This window comes from Salmo salar, chromosome ssa02 (assembly GCF_905237065.1).
Source record: "Salmo salar chromosome ssa02, Ssal_v3.1, whole genome shotgun sequence".
NCBI classification, from domain to species: domain Eukaryota; kingdom Metazoa; phylum Chordata; class Actinopteri; order Salmoniformes; family Salmonidae; genus Salmo; species Salmo salar.
In genome coordinates this window covers 4,772,501-4,791,241 of record NC_059443.1, presented here as the reverse complement: position 1 = coordinate 4,791,241, position 18,741 = coordinate 4,772,501, and the positions used below count along the sequence as shown (strand labels likewise).

The 18,741-nt window shown below is 44.2% G+C and overlaps 1 protein-coding gene across 1 annotated transcript in view; it reads left to right on the top strand.

Moving 5' to 3' along the window:
* The first annotated feature begins 5,819 nt into the window (after window positions 1-5,819).
* LOC106574239 (tumor necrosis factor receptor superfamily member 11B) overlaps window positions 5,820-18,741 on the top strand; it is a 36,046-nt gene continuing 23,124 nt past the window's right edge. Inside the window, exon 1 of the mRNA XM_014149970.2 lies at window positions 5,820-5,990. Coding sequence (XP_014005445.2) covers window positions 5,943-5,990 — 48 coding nt within the window. The 5' untranslated portion in view covers window positions 5,820-5,942. The remainder of the gene's footprint in view (window positions 5,991-18,741) is intronic.

The window sequence follows — 18,741 nt, the reverse complement described above, 5'->3', positions numbered from 1 at the left end:
CTCAGGTCAGGGCGTGACAATTCCAGCTAAAAGTCTGACAAAATTAGTTTCCTGTTTTATATATTTATTTTTTATTTTTTATCCTGGACCATTTTCATTTTATTCGTACCAATGCTATAGTAAGTTATGGCTATGGACTCAACATTATTGTCCAGACAGAAGAACTGTATTTATTATGAAAATAAATTATACATGAACTATTATAGGGGCGGCAGGTAGCTGGTTAGAGCGTTGGGCCAGTAACCGAAAGGTTGCTGGATCAAATCCCCAAGCTGACAAGGTAAAAATCTGTCGTTATACCCCTGAACAAGGCAGTTAACCCACTGTTCCCCGGTAGGCCGTCATTGTAAATAAGAATTTGTTCTTAACTGACTTGCCTAGTTAAAAAGAATTACTTTTGATCTAAATTGGTTGAGTTACAAGTGTAGGTCAATAAATATTTGAACTCCACAGCACACTAAATGTCAATCGGATAAAGGTGTAGTATGGAAATAGGGAGGAACTATTGGGGTGCAGGAATATGTTAATATCTTTAGGAATATGTTAATATCTTTAGAAATATATTAATATCTTTAGGAATAAGTTAATATCTTTAGGAATATGTTAATATATACTGCTCAAAAAATAAAGGGAACACTTAAACAACACAATGTAACTCCAAGTCAATCACACTTCTGTGAAATCAAACTGTCCACTTAGGAAGCAACACTGATTGACAATAAATGTCACATGCGGTTGTGCAAATGGAATAGACAACAGGTGGAAATTATAGGCAATTAGCAAGACACCCCCAATAAAGGAGTGGTTCTGCAGGTGGGGACCACAGACCACTTCTCAGTTCCTATGCTTCCTGGCTGATGTTTTGGTCACTTTTAAATGCTGGCGGTGCTTTCACTCTAGTGGTAGCATGAGACGGAGTCTACAACCCACACAAGTGGCTCAGGTAGTGCAGCTCATCCAGGATGGCACATCAATGCGAGCTGTGGCAAGAAGGTTTGCTGTGTCTGTCAGCGTAGTGTCCAGAGCATGGAGGCGCTACCAGGAGACAGGCCAGTACATCAGGAGACGTGGAGGAGGCCGTAGGAGGGCAACCACCCAGCTGCAGGACCGCTACCTCTGCCTTTGTGCAAGGAGGAGCAGGAGGAGCACTGCCAGAGCCCTGCAAAATGACCTCCAGCAGGCCACAAATGTGCATGTGTCTGCTCAAACGGTCAGAAACAGACTTCATGAGGGTGGTATGAGGGCCCGACATCCACAGGTGGGGGTTGTGCTTACAGGATGTTTGGCATTTGCCAGAGAACACCAAGATTGGCAAATTCGCCACTGGCGCCCTGTGCTCTTCACAGATGAAAGCAGGTTCACACTGAGCACATGTGACAGACGTGACAGAGTCTGGAGACGCCGTGGAGAACGTTCGGCTGCCTGCAACATCCTCCAGCATGACCGGTTTGGCGGTGGGTCAGTCATGGTGTGGGGTGGCATTTCTTTGGGGGGGCCGCACAGCCCTCCATGTGCTCGCCAGAGGTAGCCTGACTGCCATTAGGTACCGAGATGAGATCCTCAGACCCCTTGTGAGACCATATGCTGGTGCGGTTGGCCCTGGGTTCCTCCTAATGCAAGACAATGCTAGACCTCATGTCGCTGGAGTGTGTCAGCAGTTCCTGCAAGAGGAAGGCATTGATGCTATGGACTGGCCCGCCCGTTCCCCAGACCTGAATCCAATTGAGCACATCTGGGACATCATGTCTCGCTCCATCCACCAACGCCACGTTGCACCACAGACTGTCCAGGAGTTGGCGGATGCTTTAGTCCAGGTCTGGGAGGAGATCCCTCAGGACACCATCCGTCACCTCATCAGGAGCATGCCCAGGCGTTGTAGGGAGGTCATACAGGCACGTGGAGGCCACACACACTACTGAGCCTCATTTTGACTTGTTTTAAGGACATTACATCAAAGTTGGATCAGCCTGTAGTGTGTTTTTCCACTTTAATTTTGAGTGTGACTCCAAATCCAGACATCCATGGGTTGATAAATTGGATTTCCATTGATTATTTTTGTGTGATTTTGTTGTCAGCACATTCAACTAGGTAAAGAAAAAAGTATTTAATAAGATTATTTCATTCATTCAGATCTAGGATGTGTTATTTTAGTGTTCCCTTTATTTTTTTGAGCAGTATATTTAAACATATATTAATATCTTTTAATATCTTAATATCTTTAGGAATATGTTAATATCTTTAGGAATATGTTAATATCTTTAGGAATATGTTAATATCTTTAGGAATATGTGAATATCTTTAGGTGGAAGTGGACACTCAAGACTGGAATGAATAATAAACAACCACATTGACAACTATACTTTACAAACTATACAAATGATCACTTCCCAGATTTCCACCTCATAAATACCAGTCCTACTTTTCCTAATACCTGTACATAGTATTTGCATAGTCAATAATTCTAGGGTGGTAGGAGGTTTAGCCATAATTCATTTGAATTTGATTACAAATTCCAGACATACAGTACAGTGCCTTAAAGTATTCACACCCCTTGACTTTTGACATATTTTGTTGTGTTGCAGCCTGAATTTAAAATAGATTGAATTGAGATGTTGTTTTACTGGCCAACACACCAGACACCATAATGTCAAAGTGGAGTCATGTTGTTCTACTTTTTGACATTTTTATAATAAACAATGAAAAGCTGAAATGTCTTGAGTCAATAAGTATTTAACTCCTTTGTTATGGCAAGCCTAAATAAGTTCAGGAGTAAAGATGTGCTTAACAAGTCACATAATAAGTTGCATGGACTCACTCTGTGTGCAATAATAGTGTTTACCATGATTTTTGAATGACTACCTCATCTCTGTACCCCACACATACAATTATCTGTAAGGTCCCTCAGTCGAGCAGTGAATTTAAAAATAGATTCAACCACAAAGACCAGGGAGGTTTTTCCAATGCCTCGCAAAGAAGGGCACCTATTGGTAGATGGGTAAAAAAGCAGACATTGAATATCCCTTTGAGCATGGTGAAGTTATTAATTACACTTTGGATGGTGTATCAATACTAAGTCACTACAAAGATACAGGCGTCCTTCCTAACTCACTTACCAGAGAGGAAGGAAACCACTCATGGATTTCACCATGAGGCCAGTGGTCACTTTAAAACAGTTACAGAGTTTAATGGCTGTGATAGGAGAAAACTGAGGATGGATCAACAACATTGTAGTTACTCCACAATACTAACCAACATGACAGAGTGAAAAGAAGGAAGCTTGTACAGAATAAAACATATTCCAAAACATACATCCTGTTTGCAGTAGGCACTAAAATAAAACTGCTAAAAATGTGGCGAAGAAATATACTTTATGTCCTGAATACAAAGCGTTATGTTTGGGGCAAATCCAATACAACACATTACCACATTACCATATTTTCAAGCATGGTGGTGGCTGGATCATGTTATGGGTATGCTTGTCATAGGCAAGGACTAGGGACTTTTTTTAGGATAAAAAGAAACGGAATAGAGCTAAGCACAGGCAAAATCTTAGAGGAAAACCTGATTCAGTCTGCTTTCCAATAGACACTGGGAGACTGGCAGCTTCATTAAATAGTACCCACAAAACAACAGTCTCAATGTCAACAGTGAAGAGGCGACTCCGGGATGCTGGCCTTCTAGGCAGAGTTCCTCTATCCAGTGTCTCTGTAATTTTGCCCATCTTAATCTTTTCTTTTTATTGGCCAGTCTGAGATATGTATTTTTCTTTGCAACTCTGCCTAGAAGGCCAGCATCCCGGAGTCGCCTCTTCACTGTTGACGTTGAGACTGGTGTTTTGTGGGTACTATTTAATGAAGCTGCCAATTGAGGACTTGTGAGGCGTCTGTTTCTCAAACTAGACACTCTAATGTACTTGTCCTCTTGCTCAGTTGTGCACCGGGGCCTCCCACTCCTCTTTCTATTCTGGTTAGAGCCAGTTTGCGCTGTTCTGTGAAGGGAGAAGTACACAGCATTGTATGACATCTTCAGTTTCTTGGCAATTTCTCGCATGGAATAGCCTTCATTTCTCAGAACAAGAATAGACTGACGAGTTTCAGCAGAAAGGTCTTTGTTTCTGGCCATTTTGAGCCTGTTATCGAACCCACAAATGCTGACACTCCAGATACTCAACAAGTCTAAAGAAGGCCAGTTTTATTGTTGCTTTAATCAGAAACAAGTTTTCAGCTGTGCTAACATAATTGCAAAAGGGTTTTCTAATGATCAATTAGGCTTTTAAAATGATAAACTTGGATTAGCTAACACAACGGGCCATTGGAACACAGGAGTGAGGGTTACTCATAATGGGCCTCTGTACACCTACGTTGATATTCCATTAAAAAGCAGCCGTTTCCAGATACAATAGTCATTTACAACAATAACAATGTCTACACTGTATTTCTGATCAATTTGATGTCATTTTAAATGGACAAAAAATGAGCTTTTCTTTCAAAAACAAGGACATTTCTAAGTGACCCCAAACCTTTGAACGGTAGTGTATGTAAATGAGATATTTCTGTATTTCCTTTTCAATACATTTGGAGAGAAAGAAAAATCTAAAAACCCGTCTTTTCACTTTGTCAATATGAGATATTATTATACATAAATACATTTTGAATTCAGGCTGTAACACAACAAAATGTGGAACAAGTAAAGGGGTATGAATACTTTCTGAAGGCACTCACTGTAAGGTATATGACAGTTCTGTCTGTAATAAACCAGGAAATATGGTAGGTATTTTTGATGGATATGGTTAATCTTCTGTGAGGTTGTTGTCTTGTCAAAATGAGCTCGACACAAGTCACCCAACCTCTCTCTGGACCAATACCTGGTCACCCAACCTCTCTCTGGACCAATACCTGGTCACCCAACCTCTCTCTGGACCAATACCTGGTCAACCAACCTCTCTCTGGACCAATACCTGGTCACCCAACCTCTCTCTGGACCAATACCTGGTCACCCAACCTCTCTCTGGACCAATACCTGGTCACCCAAACTCTCTCTGGACCAATACCTGGTCACCCAACCTCTCTCTGGACCAATACCTGGTCACCCAACCTCACTCTGGACCAATACCTGGTCACCCAACCTCTCTCTGGACCAATACCTGGTCACCCAACCTCTCTCTGGACCAATACCTGGTCACCCAACCTCTCTCTGGACCAATACCTCGTCACCCAACCTCTCTCTGGACCAATACCTGGTCACCCAACCTCTCTCTGGACCAATACCTGGTCACCCAACCTCTCTCTGGACCCAATACCTGGTCACCCAACCTCACTCTGGACCAATACCTGGTCACCCAACCTCTCTCTGGACCAATACCTGGTCACCCAACCTCTCTCTGGACCAATACCTGGTCACCCAACCTCTCTCTGGACCAATACCTGGTCACGCAACCTCTCTCTGGACCCAATACCTGGTCACCCAACCTCTCTCTGGACCAATACCTGGTCACCCAACCTCTCTCTGGACCAATACCTCGTCTTCCCTATCCAGGAAGGAGACAATAATAACCTAAATATTCGGCATTATAGACATTAGGCAAGAACGATCAATGCCCTCCTTTGTTCATTTCATTATTTTAACAACTATTTTTTTTTAAATAAATTAATAGGCTATTGTTCATATGAGTTAACGGCGTGATACATCAAATTGTAAATATTAATTTCATTTCCAGTGCTAAACCATAAGTGGATTAAAAAAAAATGCCTCTATAGTCTATGTAAGTGATGACGCAATCATAGCAAGTATGCATTTATTTTAAGGAGAAACCTTGTAAGAAAGCAAAGCGAAGAAGACCGCTAGTCGTAATGCCATCAAAGTGGGTGGGCACACTTCCTAAGTATAAGTATGGAAACAACCTCGTCTCGTCCTAACGGATTTCTACTACAGAGGAGACGGAGATGAGCGCTAACATTATGAGAACACAGCACGCAATGAAATTAAATGTGGTGAGTATTTTACCTTCACGTTGTTTATATTCTCCGTGGACTATGTTTGGCGAGGGGGTTTATTCTAACGATTGAATAGATTATTCCAACGAGTGAATTGTGAGATTAGAACAGTGTGCAGATGAACGACACATCCCGGTTATATTCGATGCGATGCGCTTCTTCATCAAAACGCTGCACAGGTAGGTAGCCTATTCTGTGTTTAAATCATCTCTGTTGATAGAAATTGTAGCTCTTGGTCTTTGGTGAAGGGGAGACTAATATTAGTAGAAATTAGACGTTTCTAACTGTGATTATTTTGAAACCTCGTTGTACGGACGAAAGTTTGGATCAAATTGCTATTACATATTTCATATTTTGTATTTTAATGTAAACCAAGTCGATTATGTTTATTATGAGGGATGCGTCAATGACTATTATAAATAGTACCGGCTTCCTAGGGCCTAAACGCCAACATGCTGCGGTATTTCTCGACCACATGACTCTTCTGACATAGGTGTGTATTGTATTTTCAACTCTCTCCGTCATGACTCAATTTGTTTCAGGATGAATTTGCATAACGTGTTGGTTAAAGATGGTTCCCACCCCTACTCATACCATGTTTAATTTTCCTAAACCAATCCTAAAAAGGAACCATAAACTGCATTAGTATTTATTTTATTTGTGCGACATGCATGAAACGTGACCATGTCAATAAGTCAATTTTGTATTTTTTTTTTTTTTACTTTTATTTAACTAGGCAAGTCAGTTAAGAACAAATTCTTATTTACAATGACGGCCTAGGAACAGTGGGTTAACTGTCTTGTTCAGGGGCAGAACGACAGATGTTTTACCTTGTCAGCTCGGGGATTCAATCTTGCAACCTTTCGGTTACTAGTCCAACGCTCTGACCACTAGGCTACCTGCCGCTCTGACCACTAGGTTACCTGCCGCTCTGACCACTAGGTTACCTGCCGCTCTGACCACTAGGCTACCTGCCGCTCTAACCACTAGGTTACCTGCCACCCCAATATGCTAATGGTGTTGAGATGTAGGTTATGTTTTTATTTCCTGTAGGACCAATTTGAAGTGAACCAAGATTCCATTGATAGTGAGTGACTGCTGTGAGAATTTGTCCTAAAAGTGCTTGCTTCTGGCCCAACGGTGTGTTAGTTGTCAGGGGATGATGTGCCAAAGTAATGCTAGGTTATTACACTGGTAGTAGTGTAGTTCTCACCTCTCTGTTTTGGTACAGAAAGCACAGTTGTTTCCTTTGATGTGTTTTGCATGGTGTCCTTCCTATCTGGGCCTCATAAAGTGGTTTGCATATGTCCATGTTGAGATCTGTATCAGATAACAACCAGTAGAGAACTTTTATGAAAATAACCTTATTCTATTTTCATTGAACTCTTTATATTGTGTGTGTGTGTGTGTGTGTGTGTATGTGCGCGCGTGCGCGTGTGTGTGTGTGTGTTAAATGATTGAAACACAGATACACATTGTGTCTGATATGATAGGCTACACTTGCCTTCTGTGTAAATGAATGCAGGTGATATTAATTTGTAAGCAGAGCCAGGGAGCTATTCTTCTATGTGGATAGTTCTACATGTGGCTTGTTATCTTTGAACTCTTTATCTTTATGCTCTGCCCTTGGTGGTGTCTGCACTCGGTGGTGTCTGCACTCGGTGGCGTCTGTTTGAGACAACTTCCCCAAAATGAGCCGTTCACGAGGTGACAGAGAGACAGAGAGAAATGTGTCAAAAGGTCACCCTATAACGCCCTGCAGAATAAACACTAATCTTTTTTTTGTTGTCAAATACTGAGGCTTTACACACACAGACATACACACACACGCACACACCACCTAACATTTATTAAGAAAGGAACAAATAATCCTGAAGGGAAGCTTCCTGACAGCGACGACAGTAACTTCCTCTTTTACATCAACAGTAGTAGTGATGCAGTCAGTAGAGTGTTGTGTTTCTGTCATACCGGTCTACTCTATTAACATTGAAACAGTGAGCGACAGCGTCTCTATCCTTGTCTCTACTCTTTATGTTGTTGTCACATACTGTGGAAACAGCAGGACTGATGCCATTTCCATTATTACAGGAACACGTTTCCATTTAGGATTTCACCCTAGTTCTCAGCTGAGTTAGGTGGTATGTGTAAACATCCTTTAAAATCACTCGGAAATTGGTGGAAATTTCCATTGAAAGAATCCTTAAAAACAAACGGATATATATATATATATATATATATATGTATATATCAGACTCAGTTTCACAAGAAATGTTTATATTATCTTTAGTTAATCATTAACAAATACCCACACGACTGTGCCAAACTCTTGCTACAGCCTCCCACTCATAATTGATAATCTGTTAGTTGTAACGCTGCATAAATCAGAGGCAGTGGAACACAGCCTGGGACTAAATGATATGGAGATCAATGACATACTCTGCCATGGTTACACATACAGTATGAATCTCTGATATGGCTGCTACTGTTTTGCTTTAATACTTGGCTACCTGCGTGTACTGTTACAGGTTTCTAGAAGTTAGTTGGTGGGCTGATTGACCCAAATATTGATTGTGACTTTTATTTATTATTCTTATTTTTTTAAATTTATTTTTAAACTGCATTGTTGGTTAAGGGCTTGTAAGTAAGCATTTCACTGTAACCTGTTGTATTCGGGCGCAGGTGACTAATAACATTTGATTTGATTGTAAGAGTTGAACGTGCCAGATTTGTCATTCGCCTAGGTTTATTAAGTTGTAATGTCTCACGGTATGTGTTTGTTATATAATCTGTATAATAACATTTCATTTGTTATGGGTATTATGGGTACCGACTAGAGGTCGACCGATTAATCAGAATGGCCGATTAATTAGGGCCGATTTCAAGTTTTCATAACAATCGGTAACCGGCATTTTTGGCCACCGATTTGCAGATGTTTATTTAAATGTTTGTTTTTTTTCACCTTTATTTAACGAGGCAAGTCAGATTAAGAACACATTGTTATTTTCAATGACGGCCTAGGAACGGTGGGTTAACTGCCTTGTTCAGGGGCAGAACGACAGATTTTTACCTTGTCAGCTCGGGATTCGTTTTTGCAACCTTCCGGTTACTAGTCCAACGCTCTAACCACCTGCCTTACATTGCACTCCACGAGGAGCCTGCGTGGCAGGCTGACTACCTGTTACGCGAGGGCAGCAAGAAGCCAAGGTAAGTTGCTAGCTAGCATTAAACTCATCTTATAAAAAACAATCAATCTTAACATAATCACTAGTTAACTACACATGGTTGATGATATTACTAGTTTATCTAACGTGTCCTGCGTTGCATATAATCGATGCGGTGCCTGTTAATTTTCATTGAATCACAGTCTACTTCGACAAACGGGTGATGATTTAACAAGCGCATTTGCGAAAAAAGTACTGTCGTTGCACCAATGTACCTAACCATAAACATCAATGCCTTTCTTTAAAATCAATACACAAGTATATATTTTTAAACCTGCATATTTAATTAATATTGCCTGCTAACATGAATTTCTTATAACTAGGGAAGTTGTGTCACTTCTCTTGCGTTCCGTGCAAGCAGTCAGGGTATATACAGCAGTTTGGGCCGCCTGGCTCATTGCGAACTGTGTGAAGTCCATTTATTCCTAACAAAGGCCGTAATTAATTAGCCAGAATTGTACATAATTATGACATAACATTGAAGGTTGTGCAATGTAACAGGAATATTTAGACTTAGGGATGCCACCCGTATTTCACTGAAATAATAAACGTTTCGTTTTCGAAATGATAGTTTCCGACCATATTAATGACCAAAGGCTCGTATTTCTGTGTGTTATTATGTTATAATTAAGTCTATGATTTGATATTTGATAGAGCAGTCTGACTGAGCGATGGTAGGCAGCAGCAGGCTCGTAAGCATTCATTCAAACAGCACCTTCGTGCGTTTGCCAGCAGCTCTTCGCAATTCTTCAAGCATTGTGCTGTTTATGACTTCAAGCCAATTAACCCCCGAGATTAGGCTGGTGTAACCAATGTGAAATGTAACCCCCGAGATTAGGCTGGTGTAACCAATGTGAAATGTAACCCCCGAGATTAGGCTGGTGTAACCAATGTGAAATGGCTAGCTAGTTAGCGGGGTGTGCGCTAATAGCGTTTCAAACGTCATTCGCTCTGAGACTTGGGAGTGGTTGTTCCCCTTGCTCTACATGGGTAACGCTGCTTCGAGGGTGGCTGTTGTCGATGTGTTCCTAGTTCGAGCCCAGGTAGGAGCGAGGAGAGGGACGGAAGCTATACTGTTACACTGGCAATACTAAAGTGCCTATAAGAACATCCAATAGTCAAAGGTATATGAAATACAAATCGTATAGAGAGAAATAGTCCTATAATATCTACAACCTAAAACTTCTTACCTGGAAATATTGAAGACTCATGTTAAAAGGAACCACCAGCTTTCATATGTTCTCATGTTCTGAGCAAGGAACTTGAACGGTAGCTTTTTTATATGGCACATATTGCACTTTTACTTTCTTCTCCAACACTTTGTTTTTGCATTATTGAAACCAAATTGAACATGTTTCCTTATTTATTTGAGGCTAAATTTATAGTATTTATGTATTATATTAAGTTAAAATAAGTGTTCATTCAGTATTGTTGTAATTGTCATTATTACAAATAAATAAATAAAAAATCGTCCGATTAATCGGTATTGCCTTTTTGGTCCTCCAATAATCGGTATCGGTGTTAAAAAATCATAATCGGTCGACCTCTAGTACCGACCCATCGCATCTGTTCATAGCTGGGGTCGTTGATGGTTTTATGATTTCATCAAGAGAGCTGTTTGATGCCAGGCCTCCCACTAGTAGGGTGCTCTGTGTGTGTCCCAAATAGTACCCTAATCCCTATTTAGTAAACTCTTTTGACCATGACCCATAGGGCTTTGGTCTAAAGTAGTGCACTATGTAGGGAATAGGGTGCTATTTGGGATGTAGCCTCTGAAGCCTTTAATGGGGGATTTTACAGCAGTCAGTTTAGTTAGAGGCAGAGGGCTGGGTCAGTATGTCTGTGTGTTTTATGTCTCTAAAGAGCTGAAATCCCCAGGCAGACCACCTGTACAGCATTACTGACTCCATCCATCGATCCCTCAGCTCTCCAGCCTTCTGATCCTCCATTGTAATAGGCCTAAGCGACTTACCGCTGTGTGTGCATACATTTGGTCCTCCATAGTCTTGTTGCTTGACATTTGTTACCGAATTTAGAACGTCTGGAGGAGAGTCTACTTTCTACTGAAGTGTGCATTCGTTCACTACTTCCCACAAATCTAAAAGCATTGGATTGGTGCAGGGATGGGCTCGTGGGAATTTCCACCATATTTCTTATACCAGTCGTCTCCTTTCAAATTAGTTAAAAGGGCAGTGCAGTGATTTTCCAGTTTTATTAATGTTATTTCCACACTATGAGGTCGAAATAACACTCTCAAATTGTGAAAATTATGATAATGTCCTTTTAGTATAAGAGCTTTTTAAAAAGAAAAAGCCTGTTCAGGTGGGATGGAGTTTTTGGCCACAGCATGACATCACAATATGATTTGATTATTCTGACCAATGACCAGTTATATTTGAAGGGTTTAACGGGGTAGACTCTTCAGCAGGGTTCTCCAACCTTTTCTAGCATGAGAGCTACTTTAAAAAAACATGTCACGAGCTACTCATTTTTTTCTAACTTTCAAATAGGTACATTCTTCTCTTCTCCTCTCCCCTGCAACTCTTCCCCTGGTCCTTAGTGTACAACAGAAAGTAGTGTACTATGCTGTCAACGCTTCCCCTGGTCCTTAGTGTACAACAGGAAGTAGTGTACTATGCTGTCAACTCTTCCCCTGGTCCTTTGTGTACAACAGGAAGTAGTGTACTATGCTGTCAACACTTCCCCTGGTCCTTAGTGTACAACAGAAAGTAGTGTACTATGCTGTCAACGCTTCCCCTGGTCCTTAGTGTACAACAGGAAGTAGTGTACTATGCTGTCAACACTTCCCCTGGTCCTTAGTGTACAACAGGAAGTAGTGTACTATGCTGTCAACACTTCCCCTGGTCCTTAGTGTACAACAGGAAGTAGTGTACTATGCTGTCAACACTTCCCCTGGTCCTTAGTGTACAACAGGAAGTAGTGTACTATGCTGTCAACACTTCCCCTGGTCCTTAGTGTACAACAGGAAGTAGTGTACTATGCTGTCAACACTTCCCCTGGTCCTTAGTGTACAACAGAAAGTAGTTCACTATGTTTTCTGACAATATGTCTGGTAAAATAATGGTTAATAAACAACTCTAAGGTGGTCCTTATAAAATCTGAGATTTTTACCCCATAATCTGTTTGTTTTCCCATTTTATTTAGTTTTTCACTCTCAAAATTACAACTGTTCATAGAGAAACAACAACATTGGATGTTCTGAGTTCATGTTAATGATGACATCACATCAGAAGACCATTGTTTGGGGGGGATGTCTGGAAGAAAACAAAACAAATTGTTTTGTGTAATTCCTCTTTAATCAGGCATCTGTCCCTTTAATATGTAGCGAGTGAGGAATGTGCCGTCTAACATGCCGGTCTAGTGATGGTTTTGTACTGCTGCTGCTCATTCTATAGGTAGGTAGGCTGTGAGTTACTGGTAGGCTGGGTAGGCTGTGAGTTACTGGTAGGTAGGCTGTGAGTTACTGGTAGGTAGGCTGTGAGTTACTGGTAGGTAGACTGTGAGTTACTGGTAGGTAGGCTGTGAGTTACTGGTAGGTAGGCTGTGAGTTACTGGTAGGTAGGCTGTGAGTTACTGGTAGGTAGGCTGTGAGTTACTGGTAGGTAGACTGTGAGTTACTGGTAGGTAGGCTGTGAGTTACTGGTAGGTAGGCTGTGAGTTACTGGTAGGTAGGCTGTGAGTTACTGGTAGGTAGGCTGTGAGTTACTGGTAGGTAGGCTGTGAGTTACTGGTAGGTAGGCTGTGAGTTACTGGTAGGTAGGCTGTGAGTTACTGGTAGGTAGGCTGTGAGTTACTGGTAGGTAGGCTGTGAGTTACTGGTAGGTAGACTGTGAGTTACTGGTAGGTAGGCTGTGAGTTACTGGTAGGTAGACTGTGAGTTACTGGTAGGTAGGCTGTGAGTTACTGGTAGGTAGACTGTGAGTTACTGGTAGGTAGGCTGTGAGTTACTGGTAGGTAGACTGTGAGTTACTGGTAGGTAGGCTGTGAGTTACTGGTAGGTAGGCTGTGAGTTACTGGTAGGTAGGCTGTGAGTTACTGGTAGGTAGACTGTGAGTTACTGGTAGGTAGGCTGTGAGTTACTGGTAGGTAGGCTGTGAGTTACTGGTAGGTAGGCTGTGAGTTACTGGTAGGTAGACTGTGAGTTACTGGTAGGTAGGCTGTGAGTTACTGGTAGGTAGGCTGTGAGTTACTGGTAGGTAGGCTGTGAGTTACTGGTAGGTAGGCTGTGAGTTACTGGTAGGTAGACTGTGAGTTACTGGTAGGTAGACTGTGAGTTACTGGTAGGTAGACTGTGAGTTACTGGTAGGTAGGCTGTGAGTTACTGGTAGGTAGACTGTGAGTTACTGGTAGGTAGACTGTGAGTTACTGGTAGGTAGACTGTGAGTTACTGGTAGGTAGGCTGTGAGTTACTGGTAGGTAGACTGTGAGCTACTGGTAGTTAGGCTGTGAGTTACTGGTAGGTAGGCTGTGAGCTACTGGTAGGTAGGCTGTGAGTTACTGGTAGGTAGGCTGTGAGTTACTGGTAGGTAGACTGTGAGTTACTGGTAGGTAGGCTGTGAGCTACTGGTAGGTAGGCTGTGAGTTACTGGTAGGTAGGCTGTGAGTTACTGGTAGGTAGGCTGTGAGTTACTGGTAGGTAGGCTGTGAGTAACTGGTAGCTCGTGATCAACCTGTTGGAGACCCCTTCTGGAGTCTAGACGATCCTATCCGCCAATCAGGGCCGTGTATGTAAACATATAAAAATGTGTATCGACACGCCTACACGATCGGACTGAGCATTTCAATGGCAAAAGGAGGCTCAGGGAAATAAATGATAAAAAATATATTATGAGTTATTTTCATGAAATAAACACACACAGTGATGGTTTAAAAATACAATTAAAAAGACTGCATCGGGGCTTTAAGGGAAGTGAACAAGTGCACACTTAGGAGGAAGGAGAGATAGTTGGGACATTGCCTAGGGCTGCACCTTAAATGGCACCCTATTCCCTATATAGTACACTACTGTTGACCAGATTCCTATGGGACCCTATTCCCTATGTAGTGCACTACTGTTGACCAGATTCCTATGGGACCCTATTCCCTATATATATAGTGCACTACTGTTGACCAGAGCCCTATGGGGACCCTATTCCCTATGTAGTGCACTACTTTTGACCAGAGCCCTACTGCACTACATGGGGGGCCATTTGGGACGTAGCCTAGGTCCTCCAATGCGTTCCTCTCAGCCAGCTGCTGGGTGTGTTCCTCCTCACTGCTTAATGCAGGGAAATGATACACATGGAACTGAGTGTCTGTCATACCTCCGGGTAGATGGTGGTTTAGGTTGAACATGGAACTGAGTGTCTGTCATACCTCCGGGTAGATGGTGGTTTAGGTTGAACATGGAACTGAGTGTCTGTCATACCTCCGGGTAGATGGTGGTTTAGGTTGAATATGGAACTGAGTGTCTGTCATACCTCCGGGTAGATGGTGGTTTAGGTTGAATATGGAACTGAGTGTCTGTCATACCTCCGGGTAGATGGTGGTTTAGGTTGAATATGGAACTGAGTGTCTGTCATACCTCCGGGTAGATGGTGGTTTAGGTTGAATATGGAACTGAGTGTCTGTCATACCTCCGGGTAGATGGTGGTTTAGGTTGAATATGGAACTGAGTGTCTGTCATACCTCCGGGTAGATGGTGGTTTAGGTTGAATATGGAACTGAGTGTCTGTCATACCTCCGGGTAGATGGTGGTTTAGGTTGAATATGGAACTGAGTGTCTGTCATACCTCCGGGTAGATGGTGGTTTAGGTTGAATATGGAACTGAGTGTCTGTCATACCTCCGGGTAGATGGTGGTTTAGGTTGAACATGGAACTGAGTGTCTGTCATACCTCCGGGTAGATGGTGGTTTAGGTTGAATATGGAACTGAGTGTCTGTCATACCTCCGGGTAGATGGTGGTTTAGGTTGAATATGGAACTGAGTGTCTGTCATACCTCCGGGTAGATGGTGGTTTAGGTTGAATATGGAACTGAGTGTCTGTCATACCTCCGGGTAGATGGTGGTTTAGGTTGAATATGGAACTGAGTGTCTGTCATACCTCCGGGTAGATGGTGGTTTAGGTTGAATATGGAACTGAGTGTCTGTCATACCTCCGGGTAGATGGTGGTTTAGGTTGAATATGGAACTGAGTGTCTGTCATACCTCCGGGTAGATGGTGGTTTAGGTTGAATATGGAAAGCCATTTAGGCTACAGCACTTTAGTTAGGGGAAGTCATACTCTCACTTGAAATCCCGCTCCATAGCCTGCGTTAGTCAGAGGAAGTCATATTTAGATTTTTAAATCCCGCTCTTACCCTGATTTCAATGCTCGTGTCATTCAGCGGTTTGGACACTGATGAGCAGAATAACATCTCCTTGACTGACTACTGTGTAATACACTAGTAAACTCTTTATGCGTCCCAAATGGCACCCTATTCCCTATATAGCCCCTGGTCAAAAGTAGTGCACTACATAGGGAGCCATATTTTTATTTAACTAGGCAAGTCAGTTAAAAACAAATTCTTATTTACAATGATGGCCTACCCCGGCCAAACCTGGATGATGCTGGGCCAATTGTGCGCCGCCCTATGGGACTCCCAATCACGGCCGGTTGTGATACAGCCTGGAATCGAACCAGGGTCTGTAGTGACGCCTCTAGCACTGAGATGCAGTGCCTTAGACCGCTGAACCAGGGTCTGTAGTGACGCCTCTAGCACTGAGATGCAGTGCCTTAGACCGCTGAGCCAGGGTCTGTAGTGACGCCTCTAGCACTGAGATGCAGTGCCTTAGACCGCTGAACCAGGGTCTGTAGTGACGCCTCTAGCACTGAGATGCAGTGCCTTAGACCGCTGAGCCAGGGTCTGTAGTGACGCCTCTAGCACTGAGATGCAGTGCCTTAGACCGCTGAGCCAGGGTCTGTAGTGACGCCTCTAGCACTGAGATGCAGAGCCTTAGACCGCTGAACCAGGGTCTGTAGTGACGCCTCTAGCACTGAGATGCAGAGCCTTAGACCGCTGAACCAGGGTCTGTAGTGATGCCTCTAGCACTGAGATGCAGAGCCTTAGACCGCTGAGCCAGGGTCTGTAGTGACGCCTCTAGCACTGAGATGCAGAGCCTTAGACCGCTGAGCCAGGGTCTGTAGTGACGCCTCTAGCACTGAGATGCAGTGCCTTAGACCGCTGAACCAGGGTCTGTAGTGACGCCTCTAGCACTGAGATGCAGTGCCTTAGACCGCTGAACCAGGGTCTGTAGTGACGCCTCTAGCACTGAGATGCAGAGCCTTAGACCGCTGAACCAGGGTCTGTAGTGACGCCTCTAGCACTGAGATGCAGTGCCTTAGACCGCTGAGCCAGGGTCTGTAGTGACGCCTCTAGCACTGAGATGCAGTGCCTTAGACCGCTGAGCCACTAAGCCTCTGTCTGATTGAGGGGATGTACACACTCCAGCTGTATTCCCTCTCAGCTGGCGAACGGCCACAGGAGTCATCCAATGTGACTTCCCTTCAGATGATCAGAACATTGTAATTATGGGTGACAGAGCAGCGTGTAATTTTGGTCTAGAGTGCTGTAGCAGAATGTCATTGAATGGTGACTTCCAACTGAATGCTGAAAGGTTAAAAGTTCAAAAACGGCTTTATTCCAGAACTTCCATATACAGAATGCACAGGGGCATTCCCCGGGAGTAAAACAAGCAACTTGCATGGGTCTTAACAGTTTACAGTAAGGATTTAGTTCACAGTTTACAGTAAGGATATAGCTGACAGTTTACAGTAAGGATTTAGCTGACAGTTTACAGTAAGGATTTAACTGACAGACAACAGTCAGGATTTAGCTAACAGTTTACAGTCAGGATTTAGATAACAGTTTACAGTAAGGATTTTGATGGATTTGGTCTAGAGACTGAAGGGAAGGGAGAGAAGAGAAGGGAGGAGAAGGGAAGGGAAAGACAGAAGGGAAAAGGGGCTTGGGAAATCAGTCTACTCCCTACTTTTTCAGTCTCCATGCTCCATGTTTATTTGGCCTGCAGCCAGTATAGGTCCCCCCAGGCCAATATAGGTCCCCCAGGCCAATATAGGTCCCCCCAGGCCAATATAGGTCCCCCCAGGCCAATATAGGTCCCCCCAGGCCAATATAGGTCCCCCAGGCCAATATAGGTCCCCCAGGCCAATATAGGTCGCCCCAGGCCAGGCCAGTATAGGTCACCCCAGGCCAATATATGTCCCCCCAGCCCAGTATAGGTCCCCCCAGGCCAGTGTAGGTCACCCCAGGCCACCCCAGGCCATTATAGGTCACCCCAGGCCAGTATAGGTATCCCCAGGCCAATATAGGTCTCCCCAGGCCAGGCCAGTATAGGTCATCCCAGGCCAGGACAGTGTAGGTCACCCCAGGCCAGGACAGTATATGTCACCCCAGGCCAGTATAGGCCACCCCAGGCCGGGTCAGTATAGGTCCCTCCAGGCCAGTATAGGCCACCCCAGGCCGGGTCAGTATAGGTCCCTCCAGGCCAGTATAGACCACCCCAGGCCAGTATAGGTCCCTCCAGGCCAGTATAGTTCACCCCAGGCCGGGTCAGTATAGGCCACCCCAGGCCAGTATAGGTCCCCCCGCAGGCCCGGCCAATATAGGTCCCTCCAGGCCAGTATAGGTCACCCCAGATCAGTATAGGTCACCACAGGCCAGTGTAGGTCACCCCAGGCCAGGACGGTATAGGTCACCCCAGGCCAGGACGGTATAGGTCACCCCAGGCAAAGTAAAGGTCCCCCAGGCCAGTGTAGGTCACCCCAAGCCAGTATAGGTCATCCCAGGCCAGTATAGGTCACCCCAGGCCACCCCAGGCCAGTATAGGTCACCCCAGGCCACCACAGTCCAGTATAGGTCTCCCCAGGCCAGTATTGGCCACCCCAGGTCAGTATAGGTCACCCCAGGCCAGGCCAGTTTACATCACCCCAGGCCAGTATAGGTCCCCCCAGGCCAGGTCAGTATAGGTCCCCCCCAGGTCAGGTCAGTATAGGTCCCCCCAGGCCAGGTCAGTATAGGCCCATCCAGGCCAGTTTACATCCCCCCAGGCCAGGCCAGTATAGGCCACCCCAGGCCAGTATAGGGCACCCCAGGCCAGTATTGGCCACCCCAGGTCAGTATAGGTCACCCCAGGCCAGGCCAGTTTAAGTCACCCCAGTTGATAGGTCACGCAAGGCCAGTTTAGGTCACCCCAGGCCAGTATAGGTCACCCCCGGCCAGTATAGGTCACCCCAGGCCAGTATAGGTCACCCCAGGCCAAGGCCTATACAGTGCTGCAGGAGATGCTGAGGGACATTGCTGACTGGATACAGTGTTTTTCATGACAGTGGCGTAGGGGAGGTAGGGGAAGTCCACGGAGGGAGAATTGACATTGGGCCACAGCGGTGAAGGCTGCTGCCTTGCTTACTGCTGCTTTACACTGTCAATCACAGACACGCTTCTATTTAGTACTGCCTGGTTTCTGG